At 36.7% G+C, this 17,397-nt stretch overlaps 1 protein-coding gene across 1 annotated transcript in view; it reads left to right on the top strand.

Annotated features, from left to right (window-relative positions):
* The window catches only part of LOC122832680 (protocadherin-16-like), a 91,153-nt gene that overhangs the window by 49,619 nt on the left and 24,137 nt on the right, over positions 1-17,397 (top strand). Inside the window, exon 3 of the mRNA XM_044119673.1 lies at positions 17,122-17,310. Within this exon, the coding sequence (XP_043975608.1) occupies positions 17,122-17,310 (189 nt within the window). The remainder of the gene's footprint in view (positions 1-17,121; positions 17,311-17,397) is intronic.

Here is a 17,397-nt window from a genome sequence, read left to right on the forward strand (position 1 = left end):
TCATTTTCTCTGACTATGTTAAGTCATTCATGATTACCAAATTATTTTTGCTTACTAAATATCAGAATGATAATAAAGACAATTTCCAGAAAATCTTTGACAACATTCACTAACTTAGGAAGCTTACATACATTAGGATTATGGTGCTTTTGAATGCTCTTGTAAAACCTATTTTTAAACCTCCAATAAGCATTGGACTTCAATCGAGACACACTAGTAAAACATGCTGCTGTCCCTTGTGATATCAAAGGAGAATCAAACCAAATCTATCAGGATATCACCAAGAGAATTATTTAGCTCCACAAGTATGGTTCATTCTTTCATATAATTTCCAGATGCCTAAAGGTGCCACGTTCATCTTTTCAAACAATTATAAGCAAGTGGACACACCAGGAGAATGTCCAGCATGCTGTGGTGAATTTATTTGTCAAACACTAATGAAACCGGGGCAAACTACCTTGGAGACAGAAGAGGATTGGTGGACAGATTATTGCTAATCAGAGAGTTTGCATTGACTTGCTAGGGATTTTCCCCTGCTGCTTGGGTGTGAAGAGATGTGACACTTTGTCTAATGGGGAAAAAAATCAATGGCTTTTTTCATCATGACATTTACTTAGTTTTACAACTCACTCACCAATTATGTTCTATATGGTGCAGCTACTCTTAGTATTGTTTTTGCTCAAAAGCAAAAGATATATTTACTCAGTTAAGAAAGTTTAAATGACCTATGCCTTACTAATTGTTTTCAAATAAAACAAATAATGTTACTGATAGTTTATCCAAGTTCTATATCTGAGTAGACATAAAAACCAATAGCTTTAAATAAATGTACCTCTTATTTTGCTGTCATTGTTTACACTGTTTTCTATGCTAAGCTAATGTTAACTTGATTCACTTTCACTATCTGTGTTGGAATAGCTTTTTATTTTTCAAAATGTCACTTATTTTGAACAGAGAACATTACAAAAATTATATTGAACACAACACAATAAGTAAAATCAAATCTTTAACAAATATGCAATACACATTAAAGTACATATAATATACATATAAAGGATCTGTTTAACAGCTGGTAGAAAGTTAAACAGTTCATACATATAAAGTATATGTATAGTATACATATACTTTATATACATATAAAGGATCTATTTAACAGCTGAAAGAAAGAAAATGTGTTTTTAAGTCTGAAATTATTACAAGAGGAAATTTTTTCACTCCCTCTTATTTTTGTGGGCATAATATTTTGCTAGGATTAGTTCAGATAAAATTATTATATCACATAAAATTAATCTCTGCTTGGATATAATTCATTGAATGATATTTTCAAGTAGTCTTTTCAGTTCCAGAGAGTGAAAGTCACAGCACAGAGAGACACACAAGGAGCTGCTGGATCTTCTATTTCCCTGTAAATGTCACTGTAAAGGGTGAAATATGTTTAAGGCTGTTTGTCTCGCCAGGTGTAGGGCTGCCATATTCACAGACCATGAACTAAAAATAGGTATCAGCAGTAGAGTTTATACACAGATTGACAGTACTGGTTGTTTAAAAATGCTTTGATCAGATTGGAACATTCCAAAAATAGAAAACTGAATATTGATTTCACTTGGTGTAATCTCTTAATTTGATTTGACTCAGAGGTATGATGAACTCTCTTCATAAAGAGTTTACAATGAAACCAGCCAAAAAGGTAACACTAATTTCGTCAGAGTGTTTTCAGATGATTATTCATTGACCACTGTTGTTTACATGAAGTCTGCATTCAGTTAGGATTCAGTTTCCTTCTTTGGTTCTTATGTTCACTTAGTCTCTAATTAGCTTGTTCAGTTTGATTCATAATTTTCATTACTTATAGAGCAGCAAGCTGCAAACAGAGATGAAAAGAAATGCTAGTGATGTCTGGAAATGAGATTCCAGCATAGCCAATAAAGCGTGAAATCCAAAATCCAAATGATAGACTCTCAGTGCTGCAGAACCATAGCAAAACATATTAAGACATTAAATGGTGGGTTGCTTTTTGCTTGGCTTCCTTGTTTAATAAGTAGGTTACTGTCTGTGGTGTTTTTGAAGGTTGATTGGTGGTCTGAGATAGCTTTTAATATCATTCCTCAGAATATTAGTGAAGTCTTTTATGGTAGCTCACTGGGTCATGAAAGAGCACAAAGGTTTCTGGGGAGACGTCAGGTGCCAATTAATCTGTGATCCACATCACTTCTCCTTACCTAATGGCACCATAATTCACCTTTCCGCTGGCCAACACATGAAAGGAGGGTGAGATGATGAGCACACTGAAGGTCAAAATAGGTTGGCTGACCTGTGACACAGGAACTCACATGTTAGTCAAAACTTTCTGCTGGCTTGGATTGGATTTGGCATGCTTTAAACCCCTTTCTCTGTATGGGACACATTTGTCTCAGTTGTGAACATGCAGGCTTCAAAAGGCCCATCATGCTCTTATTACACGGGTTGTTAAAAATCTAATGAAAATAGAGCTTTTGTTGAATCTGCAGTACAAAACTATTAACAGAATGAGATTTGCAGACAATGTGCAAGCTCAGAAAGTTTTATGACTCAATTCTTTTCCTCCACAAATAGTCTTGTATCATCACTATTTAAACTACATCCACATTTCTTACTCCTCATCGACATGTGTAAAATCAAGGTTTTGAAAAACTTGCAGATTAATTTTTTTTCACTCTTTCATTTTTGGGTTTACTGATATAAATATTGTTAAAGTGTCTTGAGACTTTTCTCCAGGATAAAATGAGGCTGTTAAATCCATAAGCTTCAAAAATATGCATAAACAAGGCATCTTCTGAGACCACCTAAGGCAGCAGGCACTGAAGCAGCTAAAGCCTTGCAAAGGTTGTGATGTCAGTTTTCTCTGCAGAAAGAAATGATTTTTTACAATGACAAGTCAACCAAGAACAAAACAGAACAGCTAGAACATTTAATGACACCACTGTGTTCATATTTAATTTCAAGAGGAAAGACAGATTTTTCTTTTCTGCAAAGAAAGAAATGAGAGTGGTTTGCATGAAAGCTCATTAATTACACTTGCATTTTTGGAGGAATATCAAAATTCACAACGAATTTCAATACTTTAAAGTATTGAAATTCGTTGTGAGACACAGGAACAGTTGTTTTGCAGACTCCAGAACCTTTGCAGGAATTTTTACCACACATCTATCACAGACTCTGTTGTTTTATGGTGTACAAAGAACATTTGAAACAGTGCTAAGCTGTAGGCCCAGGTAAACAAAAAACTGTATCTCTGGTGAACAGAACACACAACTATATTACAAAATACCTTTTAAGATCAAAGTGTTGCACAGAACAACAAATAAAAGAAAGAAAAGGCATTACAACCCATCAAAACGGTTCAGCCTTGCAACAAAATAAAGCATAACACATTAAGATAAACATCTCTGGCAAATGCCAGTGCAAAAGATAAAGATTTTTAGATGTTATTTTAAAACAGGGAAAATATCTCTTTATTGTGGAAAGGTTAGTAGTTTCATTTCTTTCTTTTTTTTTACTTAGTAACTGTGTCAGTAAAAGTAAGGGCCCCTCCCAGATTACTGTAATCATATGTAAAATGAGGAGCAGCTAATAAGCTGACATTAGAGATCAGGTCTCAGGTGGATGGAGAAAAAATGGGGGCCTGTAGAAACAAATAAAACTTTTAAATTAATTCTAAAATGTATACATTTTAAAATTATACATTTTAGAATGTATAATTCTAAAAGTTGAGTGAAACTGAAATGTTTTCATATTTATGTGTGGTGGATGACAGAATTACGGCCTAATTTTCTATGCATTGTAGCTAAGCAGGGGGCGAATCTCTTACTTCTACATAAAGCACATTACAGCAATCTAGCCCAGTGGTGACAAAAGCGTAGATTGGCATCTCAAAGTACTTCCTAGGGCAAATTGGCTTTATTCTGGCCAGCTGCCTCAACTGATAAAAGCTTAATCTGCTCTGATCTGAATGTCAAATTTAAGATCTGCTTTCATTTTAACTCTGAATTTTGTTGCGGTTGACTTAATCTAATGACCCAAGGAACCTATATCTACAGGGGCAATCTCAGCTGTGCTACTAAAAAAAACCCAGCATTTCTTTCTTACTCTTGTTGAAAAGGTTAAAGTCTTTAAGGTGCTTTTGTAATGATGTAATGACAATGCTTTTTTTTTTTTGTATATGACTACCATTTGGGTAACAGTGGAATGACATCCTTTTGTATGCTAATTGAACCTTATAATCTCATCACAGTATTGGGCACCATGTTGAAAAAAAATCCACAGCGTTTTTTTGTTGTGCTTCTTTCCTCTTGACTAATTTCTTTAACAACTGTTTCAACACATTGAGTAAAAATGTGTTGCAGTTGTGCTACTCTCACTTAAGTAACATGTTTTTAGTACTTTACCCACTGTAATCCAATATCAATTTTATTGGGATTTTAAACCTCAGACAACACCGTGCAAATGCTTTGTGCAAGTTGATGAAGATTAATAGTTGAAACTGAAAGTAAAACTGACATTTCAAATATTTCTTGATTAATTCAATAAATATTTCTTGATTAATTAAAAAAAAAAAGGATTACTTGATCTATAACTAAATTTTAGTCAAGATGGTCGACTGATCTTGAAACAATACAAAAAATCAAATCACATGCTCTAATTCAGCAAAACAGTGTAATTTAGCTGCAAAAAGTGACCCACATATTTAAAAAATGTTGTTTCTGATGTTTAGACTCATGTACCACACATGCATCAATGCGCCAATATACATGGCAGGATAGAAATCAGTGAGATGGCAGCTTTGTAGACTAATTAAATCTTCAGTTGTGTTCTTTAGAAATTCCAAAGTTGTTGATAAAACATTTTCGGCTCAAAATCAGTTGTTGCTCCTCACTAAGTGGACACCTCATGGATTCCTTTCTCAACAGCCCTCCACATAACATTTACACACAAGACGTTTTCCTGCACAGCTGGAAAAGTAATTAATACTGAAGCATATCTCCAGACACTTGATGATAACAACTTCATTCTATGCAAGCCTCCCTGCTTTGCAGAAAGCAGGAAATGTAATCACTGAGCATATTCTGGCTCATAAATAAGTGCTCTTAGATAGTGAGTGAGGTGAATTTGAGGTGTGTGTAAGTATACTTTCAGGAAGTTCTTGCCAAAGGTTTGTTTTGTGTAACCCAAACAGATTCTTATCTTTTACATAGATGAAAAATGTTTTATTCAAACTTGTGCATGTTGCATTTAAGAGCTTGTTTGGAAGGACATGTTTAGTGTGGAAGTCCCCTCTGCACTGAAAAACAACTATAGTGGTCACTGACTACCTTATGTATACTCAGAAGGGATTGTTTGAAATGAATCACATGAAGGAGAGGATTGGACATGTATACAAGATAAAATATAATTACTCTATCACCTAAATATTTTGCTGAAAGCTAAATAAATACAGTGGAGAGGAAATGAATCCTGCCTATAACTTTGGAGGCTCAAAAGACAGAAAAATATCTCATGAATCAAATGCCGATACCCACCAGTGATGCCTAGAAATTATGCCGAAGATGCCAAATGGGAACAATGTGCTGACATAACAGGAACTATCCAGGTTTAAGGAGGAAAAATGTATCTTTCATATAAAGTGGAAAATCTCCACTTTGGAAAATGCAATGATCTGATTTTTTTTACCCAGCAGGATTAAAGTTGGGATTCAATGCACGATGACGACAAGCTACCAGTATAACAGCTGTTGCATATTACTGTTTCTAAATCCATCTGGATATCAGTACATAATTTTCTGTCATCTCAGGATGTGCTTATGTTGAATTGCAATTATACAAGTTGGCGAAATAAAATAAAAAGATCTAAACAGACAGTCAGCTATCTGGACAGTGTCCAATGCTACAGCATGCTGTCTCCGTGAGTCTAAACCACGTCTAACCTTCAGCTCTGGGCTCGCAGTTTAAACATAGTTTACAGGAGAGATGCAGCTCATGCCAGAACACAGCCTGAGCAGTTTTGGTTTGTTTGTAGTGTTTATCAGGCAGTGACAGAGTATGTTTATATTTATCGTTCCAGTGGACCTCCATGACCCTGTAAGTCCAGGCTCACCCCTCCATCTCCACCTCTCTCATCCATGCCTTTGCTTTACAGTCTCCAATTTAGAATAATCCAGTTATTTCTTTTTTCAGGGCTGATTATTTCAGTACAAGTGTAGCTCTGTATGACTTGTGCTGGTATGTCATTAGCTTTTTTTAATTACCTGGCTTGCATCGAAACACTTCTATGTTTCATAGATGTTAAAATTTATTACAGAGTCAAGAAAAAAAAAAGATTTGTGGAAAAAACAGGGGGTGAAATGAGATGAATAGATTTAGATTTTTGTGACTGATACAGATTTCAGGTTTTGCTTTCAGCTTTCAGCTTTTTTGCTTTCTCCTGTTGATTCTGATTTTGACCAGATTTTCTGTTTGTTTTTACTGAAAGAGGAAATGCATCTTGCAGGCACCTAATATTAAAGTTTTTTTTATGAAAAAAGTACTTACTTGGGCTACATTAGCAGAAGACCACACCAGATGTCATTCTTGTCATATTGGTACAGCAAACAGAGGCTAGTAATTCAGATATTCTCACAAAAAATGTGCAGTGCAAATTTTTGCCTGTTTGGGTGAATCTCTGCAGGGGTGATGTTTAGATTGTAGGGTTGGAATTTGGTGTTAAGAACACAAAAGCATGGATCTTTAAGATCTTTTACCAAAAGTTCAGGCTGGTGAAGGTGGGACAGTGTTGTGTCAGATATTTTTCTGTTTTTGAACTTCATTATGAGTTCAATGTAGCCAAAAGACCTCGACAACAAATAGGTTTTTATATAGTAGAGCATCTTCAGAAAGTAGGGTAAGAGGAGATTAGAACTAAAGTTGTATAGTTGACAGATCTGTTGCATCTATTTGATGGTATAATGCCAATATGGATTTGCATCAATGGAAAATGTTTCTAATACATTATTGAATCTGTCTCAACAAGTCAAAGCAGTTCTAAAGGCAGAAGGGTTTCCAACCCAGTAACAAAGGTGTACTTTACTAAAGTGGCCATTGAATAGATATATTTGCTCCAGGTGGTATAATGCAATATCAAGTCCTTCCTTTATGGTCAGTAAAGTGGAGCAAAATACCTGCTTGATAAGCTAGTGCATACTGACACTTAAGCGAAGCTTGGCATCTCATAGAGGAGAGCGCACTCAGTTTGATAGCAGGAATGTAGCAGGCTGGGCCAGTGCTGCTGGGAAGGGAGACCACTGATCCACTGAATATTCTCTTGTCATTTAATCAAAGAGACTCATTGATTTATGGTGCCCAGGTATACACTGACTCTTCATCTACATCTGCACTTTGTTTGTGCATGCCAGGCTCAGTAGGCATTCTCCCACCCACCGCAAGCAGCTGTAGCACTCACCTAACCCACATCAGTGCTCTTGTTTCCCCACGCTGTGGATGGTTCTTATTAGCTCCCCTCCCACCTACCCAGTCCCTGCTATTCACTGCCTGCTTCGACTCACCAGACCAGGCCTCAGCACTGCTATTGGATACTGTGAAAGGGATGAGTAGCTGAAACAGAGCCAAGTAATAGCCTGACAAGGCTGCTTTCTTGGGTGTCTTATATGAGGTTACCTCAGTCTATTCAGTGAATCTACTCAGCATGCTTCTAACATCACGACACATAGCGATACTAAGCTCTAAGTTTATAAGAGGTTCCCTCAAAGGTGTCTGCTGATCCTTCTTTGAAGGGCAGTCAGTCTGACATGTCTGTTTTGTGTTCATGGCTGAAACAAGTCAAGTTTGTTTACTTGATTAAAAGATTTACTATTTTTAAAAAAACAAACTTTAACATCTGTATAGCAGCTCTAGGGAACCAGATTTAAACCTAATAAAATGTTAGATGTAAGGTAATAAGGCATTAACTTTTTAATATATTCAAGGGATTTAGTAGAGTCATTTATCTTTAGCATAGTCAAAATCTTTATTCCATTAGATAAATATTTGCTGCCTACCTTGAAAAAATATGTGGCTGTTTGTTATGCTGTTTGACCTTTGAAAAACAAAAAGGTTAATGTCTAGAGCAGAAGCGTCTCAGAGGGAACATCTGTCATTCCAGGTGGTCAGGGGTTAACGCCACATCAGCAATACACTTAGCATATCCAGTTTAGTTTTTGTCATATTTATCTTTAAAAGCATTTTTAAAGTCTACATTACAATAATTTTTCATTTTGCTGGGCAGCAGTCCTGCAGTCTTTATTATTATTATTATTATTATTATTATTATTATTTATTTATTTTTTTTTTTTTTGGTGTACTTTTCAACATAAAATCAACAAATAAAACTGTCTTTGCTGTGTAACTCAACACATTTTCTTTTTATAAATCTGGAGTTATCGGTTTATGTTGTTGGATCATGACTTATGTCAAATGTAAACTGACTTGATGTTCACCAGAATAGTTTAGAAAGATTTCATGTTGCAGTCATCTGGATTCTTTCATTCTTCCATCTAGAATAATCTGGTCCATGTTTGTAGATATCCCATAACACTGAGAGATTTTTAGTGCACTTGCACGTGTGCATCCACTGTTTTCATGCTGCAGAATATTTTGTTGTCACTGTTGTAGGAGTGTGATTTTTATCAAACTACATTCACAATTTTAAACCTAAAAAAACTAGTATTGCATGTCTGCTTGAGTTTGTGCACCCTTCTCCACAGAGATCTACAAGCTTTACCTTTTATATCTTTTCTCTCTGCTCACTTAGCTTTCTTACGATTTTCTTTTTCCTTAAAAGGTAAGATGCCTAATAACTTCCAGATGTAAGGTCCTGATGAGAAACAGACTCTAGAGTTTTAGAAGAAAGCCTAATGAAAGCTTAAAAAACGCAGACCACCTAACTTTCAGCAACCTGAACTTTGTGATAAGTCCTAAATTACAAAGAATGCCAAGATGTATTATAAAGCTATTATGATTTACGATATGGATACTGTTTTTGCTTTGCCTGACTTCTTTCTCTTTATTGAAATTCAGTTTTGCAACTTTCCAAATCTTCTATATTTTCACAGTGAGTTTGAGACTCGTGCCTTAGAGATTGTAGACCTTTACTGTAAGTCCAAACTCCAAATGATTTTCCAAGTCTACCATGTTCCAGAGTGTGACATCTCAAGCAGATAAAACCAAGATACTTTACTTTACTTTATCCTCCTTCCTGCTATTTGCTGAAAGTTGTACTATATCACAGACAGAATCAAACCACACACATGCCTCAGCAACTTTTTAAATAACTTATGTCCATACAGAATAAATAACTTATAAATAACTTATGTCAATACAGAAACACTGTTATGATGTTTCTGTTTATTTTTTCCAGCAGTGTGCTGGTTACAGAGAGCGATGTATGACAGGGAAGAGCTGACTTAATTTTGAAATACCTTATTGATACATAAACTGGATAACTGCATCCATAGCAAAGAGTGTCATTGTTTGTGCGATCTGTGAAACAAGACATGGTGTACTCACCGATATGGAAAAGATGTGATTCACAGATGTGGAAGACTTTTGCAGACTTCTGTAAAAGTCTCATGTTCTGACATATTGTATAAAATATTTTCAGACTGTAGCTAACTTTGAGTATTCTTTCTTTAACAACAACTTCCTCACTGAAGATTGTTGTTGTCAGAACAACTTAATGTCGCTTACATAATGTGCATCAATCAGAAAAAAAAAATACAATGTTTGCGTTTCCGACCAGCCAGACTGGCAGAAAATTGCACAGTTCTGTGGTGGCACAGTTCCAGTACATTCACGAATGTATTTCCAGGAAATTTTTTGAAAAACCCTCATCTTTACAGGGAATTTTGCTATTCTAGAGTTATATAAGATTACAAAAAAGTACATTTTTGTCTTTTTACCATGTCCTAAAATTAGTTAGATCTGACCTCAAGTTTATGAAAACCACACACCACAAATTTAAGTTGTAACGCAAAACATGTCAAGAAACTAAATTACTAAATAGATACTTACAAAATTAGAAAACCCAAGCATTTGAAGCATATAGTTTTACCTTGACAGAATAGATGAGATCTTAAAGTTGGCAAGGCATTAGGGTTTTATGTCAAGTAGGAGTGAAGAGGAATTTCTTTGACAACTTAAAAGTAGTTCTTCAACACACTGACCTGAACTCTGTCTGAGGTAAGAAATACAGAAACACTGTTATGATGTTTCTGTTTATTTTTTCCAGCAGTGTGCTGGTTACAGAGAGCGATGTATGACAGGGAAGAGCTGGAAATGTAATACTTTCCCAAGTGAGCAATCCAGCTGCAAGTTACTATATATTGCCTCCCTTTTGTTCCTCTGCCAAACTTTTGGACTGAGCACCATCCTAGCCTGCTATCCTTAGTCCACTTCTTCATAAATGCATCACTTATTGTACAGAAAGATGAAACATCCCAGCTCAGGGGTCCATTGTTTACTTCATATTAAAACATTTTTCCTTCTTTTGTCAGGAGTTAGCCTAATTTATTCTGGAGGACACCTGATAGAATCCAGTTCCAAGGACTGTAGGAACTGCTGCAATAAAAAGTAGTTATTGCTTTGCACAGCTTTTCTGTAGGCAGCCAAATATTACTCTGACTAACAAATCACCTACTTTGTGTCAAGATGTGAACATTTAGCAACAAATATTAAATGTTGTCATGTTTACCCTGCAGCATGTGCATCATATTTTATTAGTGTTCATCTGCAGTTCATTTCTGGTTAAATCATTACTTGAACCCAGTTGCACAGTGAAAGACAGATTTGGAGGATGCGATTTGGCAACTGGTAGATGTTTTAAAAATCTGTGTGATTAAGATCGTTATTGACTTTGACAGTTATACTGTGCTTCATGGGGATACCCTAATTCACCCAAATGCACATATGGACAGAGAATTAACTTGTTAAATCTGGAATAGATTGTTTATGTTCCAGTCATGCAGAGCTGCTGATGTTTTTGCATTTTGCAGTATTTAATTTGTACCAGTACTTCTGTGCTTACTTCGATTTTGAGCCTTTTATAACATTACTTATTTTGAAGTATATTACTCTTAAGTAGATAGTTTTAGAGACTTATTTTTCAGTGTTTGGTTTTAATAGCATTTGTCTGGCATGCCTTGCAAGAGAGGTCTGCTATTTTTTTAATGAAAATCAGTGAAGTGTAAGCGTGCTGCTGTGTTTCAGTACACTGACCCCATGTTTGGCCCTCTGAACCTCAGTTTAGGTCAACATTTAGCCTCTTCCAACACATGCAAATGATAAGGTGTCTTAGACAGTTGACTGTGTCCTGGTTCCATGAAATTCACTCTGGATATTTATGGTCCCCAGGGGTAAATCCTGCTGTTTTCCATTATTCCTGTCCTTCCTATGAACTGTTGTTTCAACAGGTTCCTAACCTATTTAAAGCCAGACTACTACTAAAACAAAACAAATTTAGTAAGGTTTGAAAAGTAGTAATAACAATAACAATATGTTTTAGGAACTTTTATCTGAACTTTTATCTGATGTTGCATTAAAAACATGCCACAGGACTTTGTTGTAATACTTGAAGTTTTCTGTTCTGACTTTCAGTTCAGTTAATTTATGTGGCACTATTTCACAAAAATGTCAACTCAATGCATAATTCAGATCAATCCGGTTGAAGCCAATACACTCATATTATATAATCAGACATGGTTCAAAGTAGACAGACATTTCAGAGTGCATTTTGACTCATATGGTCTTGGAACCAACTGAAACTTTTCCACTTCTCGAGAACATCCTGATCCGATGACACACAGTCCAGTTTAATCCAACTTAAGAACTTACTTAATGAATTGTGCAAGTTAAATATAACTTTGGCAGATTGATTTTCTTTCCATCTCAGGCATATGACTGTGCTGCTTTCACTTCCAGTTTACATACAACTTCAAATCCCTCCCACAGTACATAGCACAGCTTCAGTTATTGACAAGAGGTTTTAGCCAACTATTGACATTTGTTTTCAAGTCAGACCTCTTTGAATGTATACTTTACAGAGTATACTGGAACTTATTCACAGCTCTGTGGGGAAAAATACATTTCTGTGGATGCATTCCTTATGGCAGAGCTTGTTGCTTCCCTGTGTCACTGGGTTTATAGTTTTTATCACAACAAAATTACACCCAAATTTTTCAGCTATAGCTCTTTATTACAGAGTAAGTGAATGCCGCTTGTCATCTCTAAAGCAAAAGCTACTTATGGCTTACTAAATTTTAAGACTTGGTAAGAAAAGTCTGGACTCATTTAGGACTTTTATGGACTAACCCTTAAGATTACTATGGCTTATTAAGACATGAAACAATCCTGAGCACAATATATTCAAATTTAATGGCAATTTATCTATCTAAGTGAATCCAGCCAATTCCACTGAGTCACTAACATTTCAGCAGTCTGTTATCCAAAGCAAGCATGAAGTAACAGTGGAAAGGGAAAACTTCCTTTTTAACAGAGCGAGTCAGGTTCAGTATGAGTGACTGTCTGCTGCTATGACTGGGTGTGAAAACAACAGGAAGAAGACACGGGAAAAAAACAGATGAGCTAGGCTTACAGTACGTTCCATGGATGGAAAAACAAGGAGTGCACAATGCACTTTTCAGTTGCAGAAACTGCACAGTCAAACATTGTAGAAGCGCCAAGCCAGTTGTACCTTCTATATTTGCAAAATTGGGACAAAAATGGAATCACTCTGCTATTCTTGTGGAGACTGCCCTCTGTCAGCTTTCATAGGTTTTCAGTGGTGCTGTCACACAGTTCATGTTGTATTCTATACGTTATTTATAATTTTAGTCACATTGCAAGTTTTTTATTTATTTATTTATTTTTTTTTAAAGTAGACCCAAACATCTCAAGGCAAATTTGATGGCACACTCCTATAGAGTCTTCTGATGTAACCAACTAAATATTTCACATATGGTTGGTCTGAATCCAAATAATATTTCTTGAGCTTCAAACGTGTGTTATTTTGACATATTTGTCAACAGCTGCGTGGGCTTCTTCCTTCCACCGGCACGTTGCGGTCTCTGCCCGGCTCTTTCGTGTGGTGTTAAACATGTCCCAAACATTCTGACCTACGTATCTCCTCTGTTTTAGCAAGTAGTGAAAGAGGCCTTGGGGGTAGGGAGTGGGAGGTACTGGGCTGATTTTCTTCACATCTGCTTTTCTCTGAAGTGATGCCAGGACAATAGACAGGGAGGAGAATGCATGGCTTCACACCAGCTGTGACAGCTCAAAGCATCTTTCACTCCAGATTTCTACAAGTCGCCCATTCGTTTCATATTATTGAACCCACGCCTTCCTCTTTGTTCTTGCTGTCTTTTAATGAGCTATGTGTCATGCCACCAGTCTTTCCATATTGATTGGTCTTGGACCGCATTGGTCCTGCTGTTACAGGGGTTAAAAATTGCTACCTAACAGAAGTTGCATTACATGTATTTTAATATCAATCAACTACAATACATAAATATATCAGATATATTTATCTGATATACGTATCTTTTTACCAAACTGCATTGAATAAGTTTTTGAAACAAGGAGAGGAGCAAATGTTTCTGGACCTTCCCTCTGCATCGCCACTGCACTCACTGGATAAGTGCATGTTGAGCTCCATAGACGTGAATTGTAATTTCTCAGTTGGCAAACATTTACACGTCAACTCCATCATTTGCAGCCTGTTTGGATTGGCAGTGACACTGTCCTGATTGGCTTGTTTCAATGAGGGCTTCGTGTCATGGATTTGTTTTACTGGGAGCTCTAAAACACAAGGAGCATGATTAAAAATTACATTGGCTTTATTTTACCTCTCAGTGGATTCAGCTGTGCATCATTTATTTGCAGATTTTTATTAACTATTTTTTTTCCACACAGTAGCTGCAAAAAATAGATAGAGTAAGGAGTAACTGATTGAAATTTATATGAAAAGGCAGAAAACACGACAGTCCAAGACTTTTAGAACCTGCCTTACCTTGTGGTAAGAACAGAAAAAAAACCAACAGCCTTTACATCTGGTTAGACACATATACTCTGTGCTGAAAGTCAGCTTCTTTTCATTGGACAGTCAATAAAAATTCCTATCTGGGAAGTTTCTTGAATTTGATTGTAGCACCCCAGTTATCCTTAGATTTCCACAAACTTGACTTATGAAGGGAAAAGTCAAACACTGCCTTTCCCCCACTGATAAGACAGCCCCCATCATGCCTCACTCACAGGCATGAAGTGTAGGGAGAATACTTCTGGCTGCTGCAGATGAGGTAAGGTTACTTCTGCTTTCAAACATTGAATCCAGTGAAAACAGACCTTGTGTAAAACCAATGAAGTGCACTGCCAAGGAAGTGTTAGGAATTTCTATTAGAAATTCAGTGTCTTCATATCTATGTCCAGTTAAACACCAAAGTTTATTTTGATAATGGTTGTAGTCTTGGATATTAACAAAATAACTTCAGAAAGACAAACTATCAGGAGTGAATTTGCTATTTTTTCTATGAAATTAATGTCTCTCTCTGATCTGCTCGAGGGAAGCCTACTGAACAATGGAGCTGATTTCAACATCGAGGCTGTACGTAGACCTTGTTCTATACAGAAAGAATAACACATTTCCACCTAATGTCCTCTTTATATTCCAAGAATAATGTTGGAAAGAGACATAACTTTTCAGGTTTGTCAGGCAAAAATCCAGAGAGTAGTACAATAAAAACAAGCATATTTACATATTTGTATGGAGCTGGTGGATGGAAACAATACAATTTTATCTAATAATGCATTTTTAAGCTGTGAACAAAATGCTTTCTTGATATTATTTAGGATGGTGTTCAGTTTTCACCAAAGCAAACTGATTTTTTTTCAGTATGAATCATCGTTTCCACCCAGAACAAATACACACCTTATAGAGCTGCAGCACTTCTCAACGTTTGAAGTTAACTCGCTGAGATGCCCTCACAACATAGAGATGATATTGCTCAGGCGGGTGAAAATGGAGTTCACTTATTATTTGTTAACAAGAAAGTGTGCCTTTGCACAGCAATGAAAATAAAACCTATTTATTTCTTACAACTTGACAAATGTTTTGTCACGTAGCTTAACTAGTTAAGACAGGGATCCTGTGTTCAATCCTCTTGGCAACTTCAGCATTGTTTGAATGTCTTTCATAGCATATTATGCTTAGTTGCATATTTCTAGCAAGCTTCACTTCAAGACTTCCTGAAATTCTGCTTCATCAGTTTAGATATTCTGACTCATCCGTATCATGTCTTCTGAAAAATTTCTAACCCCAGAGGCTCTTTCTTAAGATGCACTCATCTCTCAGGGTTTATGCTTTGTGGCTTGAGAAATTATAATTCTTTTTTCAATTTGCTTGTGGTCTCTTGTGTGCTTTGAAAATGGAAGTTGGCATTGCTTCCTAGAGAGACAACATCCTAGTGTTTCAGTAAGATGACACTAATATGTTTCATTTAAACTCTGAATAGAAGTGCAGCTCTGTATCCCACTTCATTTGTTCAATTTTTTAGGAGTTCTTTCAGATGTTAATATACCCCATTTAGATTATTGAGAAATTGATATTTGGGTTGGTGAGGTGTGTTAACCTTTGCAATGGACAGGGCATATAGACTAAAAAAGTTTACATTTTCTTTTTTTTTTTGGACTACAAAATGCAAGAACTGGCCAACCTGAATGAATCATAAAAATATGTTGATAGATGTCCAGCATTTGGAAGGCGTATTTACCCTTTAATAATGGGTAACATGGGGAGCTTCTCATATAGCTCAGTGTTTGCTATGACGAAGGACAAACTTATTTCAACACATTTTTGTAAGAAAAAAAAGTTATCAAACTTTTGGATTTTTTATTTAATTATGATTCAGGCATCAATATTAAGATGTGAAGTGATTATAAATGCCCCTCCACACTTCAAATTCTCACACACGCAAACACATACAACCCCCAAAACGTAAGTAAACATTGAAGTCGGCTGCAGCCTCCCTGCATGTTAAAAAATGGAGTAGCCTTCTTGCATTGCGCTCAGTTTCCTCTCTCCTCGTGTGGTTTATTATTCTTCTCTTGGGTTTGCATCGCTGCCAGCTCTACAACTCTCTCACTCCTACACACCACTCACCCTCTGTTAGGAGTTACATTGAAGAGTGTGGGCCATGCTCTCTGCTGAGCCCCCGTCTGCCATCTGCTCAGGAAAGAGATGGAGGCTCAATGACTGTAGCCAAACTCATCACCTCAAATGAATGATTTCCAACTACTCACAGTCATTCCAACGCCGTCTTAAAAAAAAAAAAAGAGTAAACGTTTGACGATGAGTACGGGTTGCCTTATTTTCCTTGGCAGTTCTCCTGATGAATGTGCCACTGGGAGCCAGAGCACCCGAGCACTTCTTTCCATTAATGTTTTCCTCAAAAGCTCCATTTATTAAACACGGAAGGAAGGTGAAATCTAATCAACTTGTGAGGTTTACCCCCAAAGTAATCTAGAGCCCACACTTGCTAACAATTACACCACCGGTACCCAGGGGCCTGATCTGATTGTTCTGTTTACCTTTTGCTGTCCTGAGAGATCCTGCAGCAATTAAATGCACTTCCTGGCTGACGGTTTGTGAATTGCTTTTACAAGACTAGTGATTCCACCACTAGATGTGCAGCATGAATAAAACTACTCATAATGAAGAGCAACTTCTCATCGGCCAGCTGACCCTGTCACCAGACAGACACCACTCATAAAGCAGGCTGTATATCCTGTTGGCAGCTTTCTCTGAGAGCCTGTGGAAGTCAACCAACATCCTGCCAAAATTTTTCTCTTCCTCAGAGTTAGATTCTGCCAAATGTCCTGTTTGGCTCAAATAAACACTAAACACTAAAGATGCTTTCTCCTGTTTTTTGATTGAGCGTCCTGCTAGCATCCCTCTACATAAAAATGCTTTTAATATATTGCCACTTTAGTGTACCATTGCGCATTAATGTGCTAATTTTAACGTGCTGAGCAGCAATCTTTAACCACTGACATGTTTTTGTTACTATAGGTGACTGCAACAGATGCGGATGGCGGCTCCTTTGGCTCGGTGTCTTACTCCCTCGGCTCTGGCAGTAAAAGCGCTGTTCCCTCTCATTTTACCATTGGCAAGCAGACGGGCCAGATCTGCACTAACGCCCCACTAGACAGGGATCAAGGGCCGGACAGTTTCGACTTCACTGTAACAGCAGTAGACGGGGTAAGCCACCATCCTTTGAAATCATGCTTAATAAGAATCCTGCAAACCACATTGTAACCCTATAAACACAGCAACCATGCTTTTTTT

This window comes from Gambusia affinis, linkage group LG06 (assembly GCF_019740435.1).
Source record: "Gambusia affinis linkage group LG06, SWU_Gaff_1.0, whole genome shotgun sequence".
NCBI lineage: Eukaryota > Metazoa > Chordata > Actinopteri > Cyprinodontiformes > Poeciliidae > Gambusia > Gambusia affinis.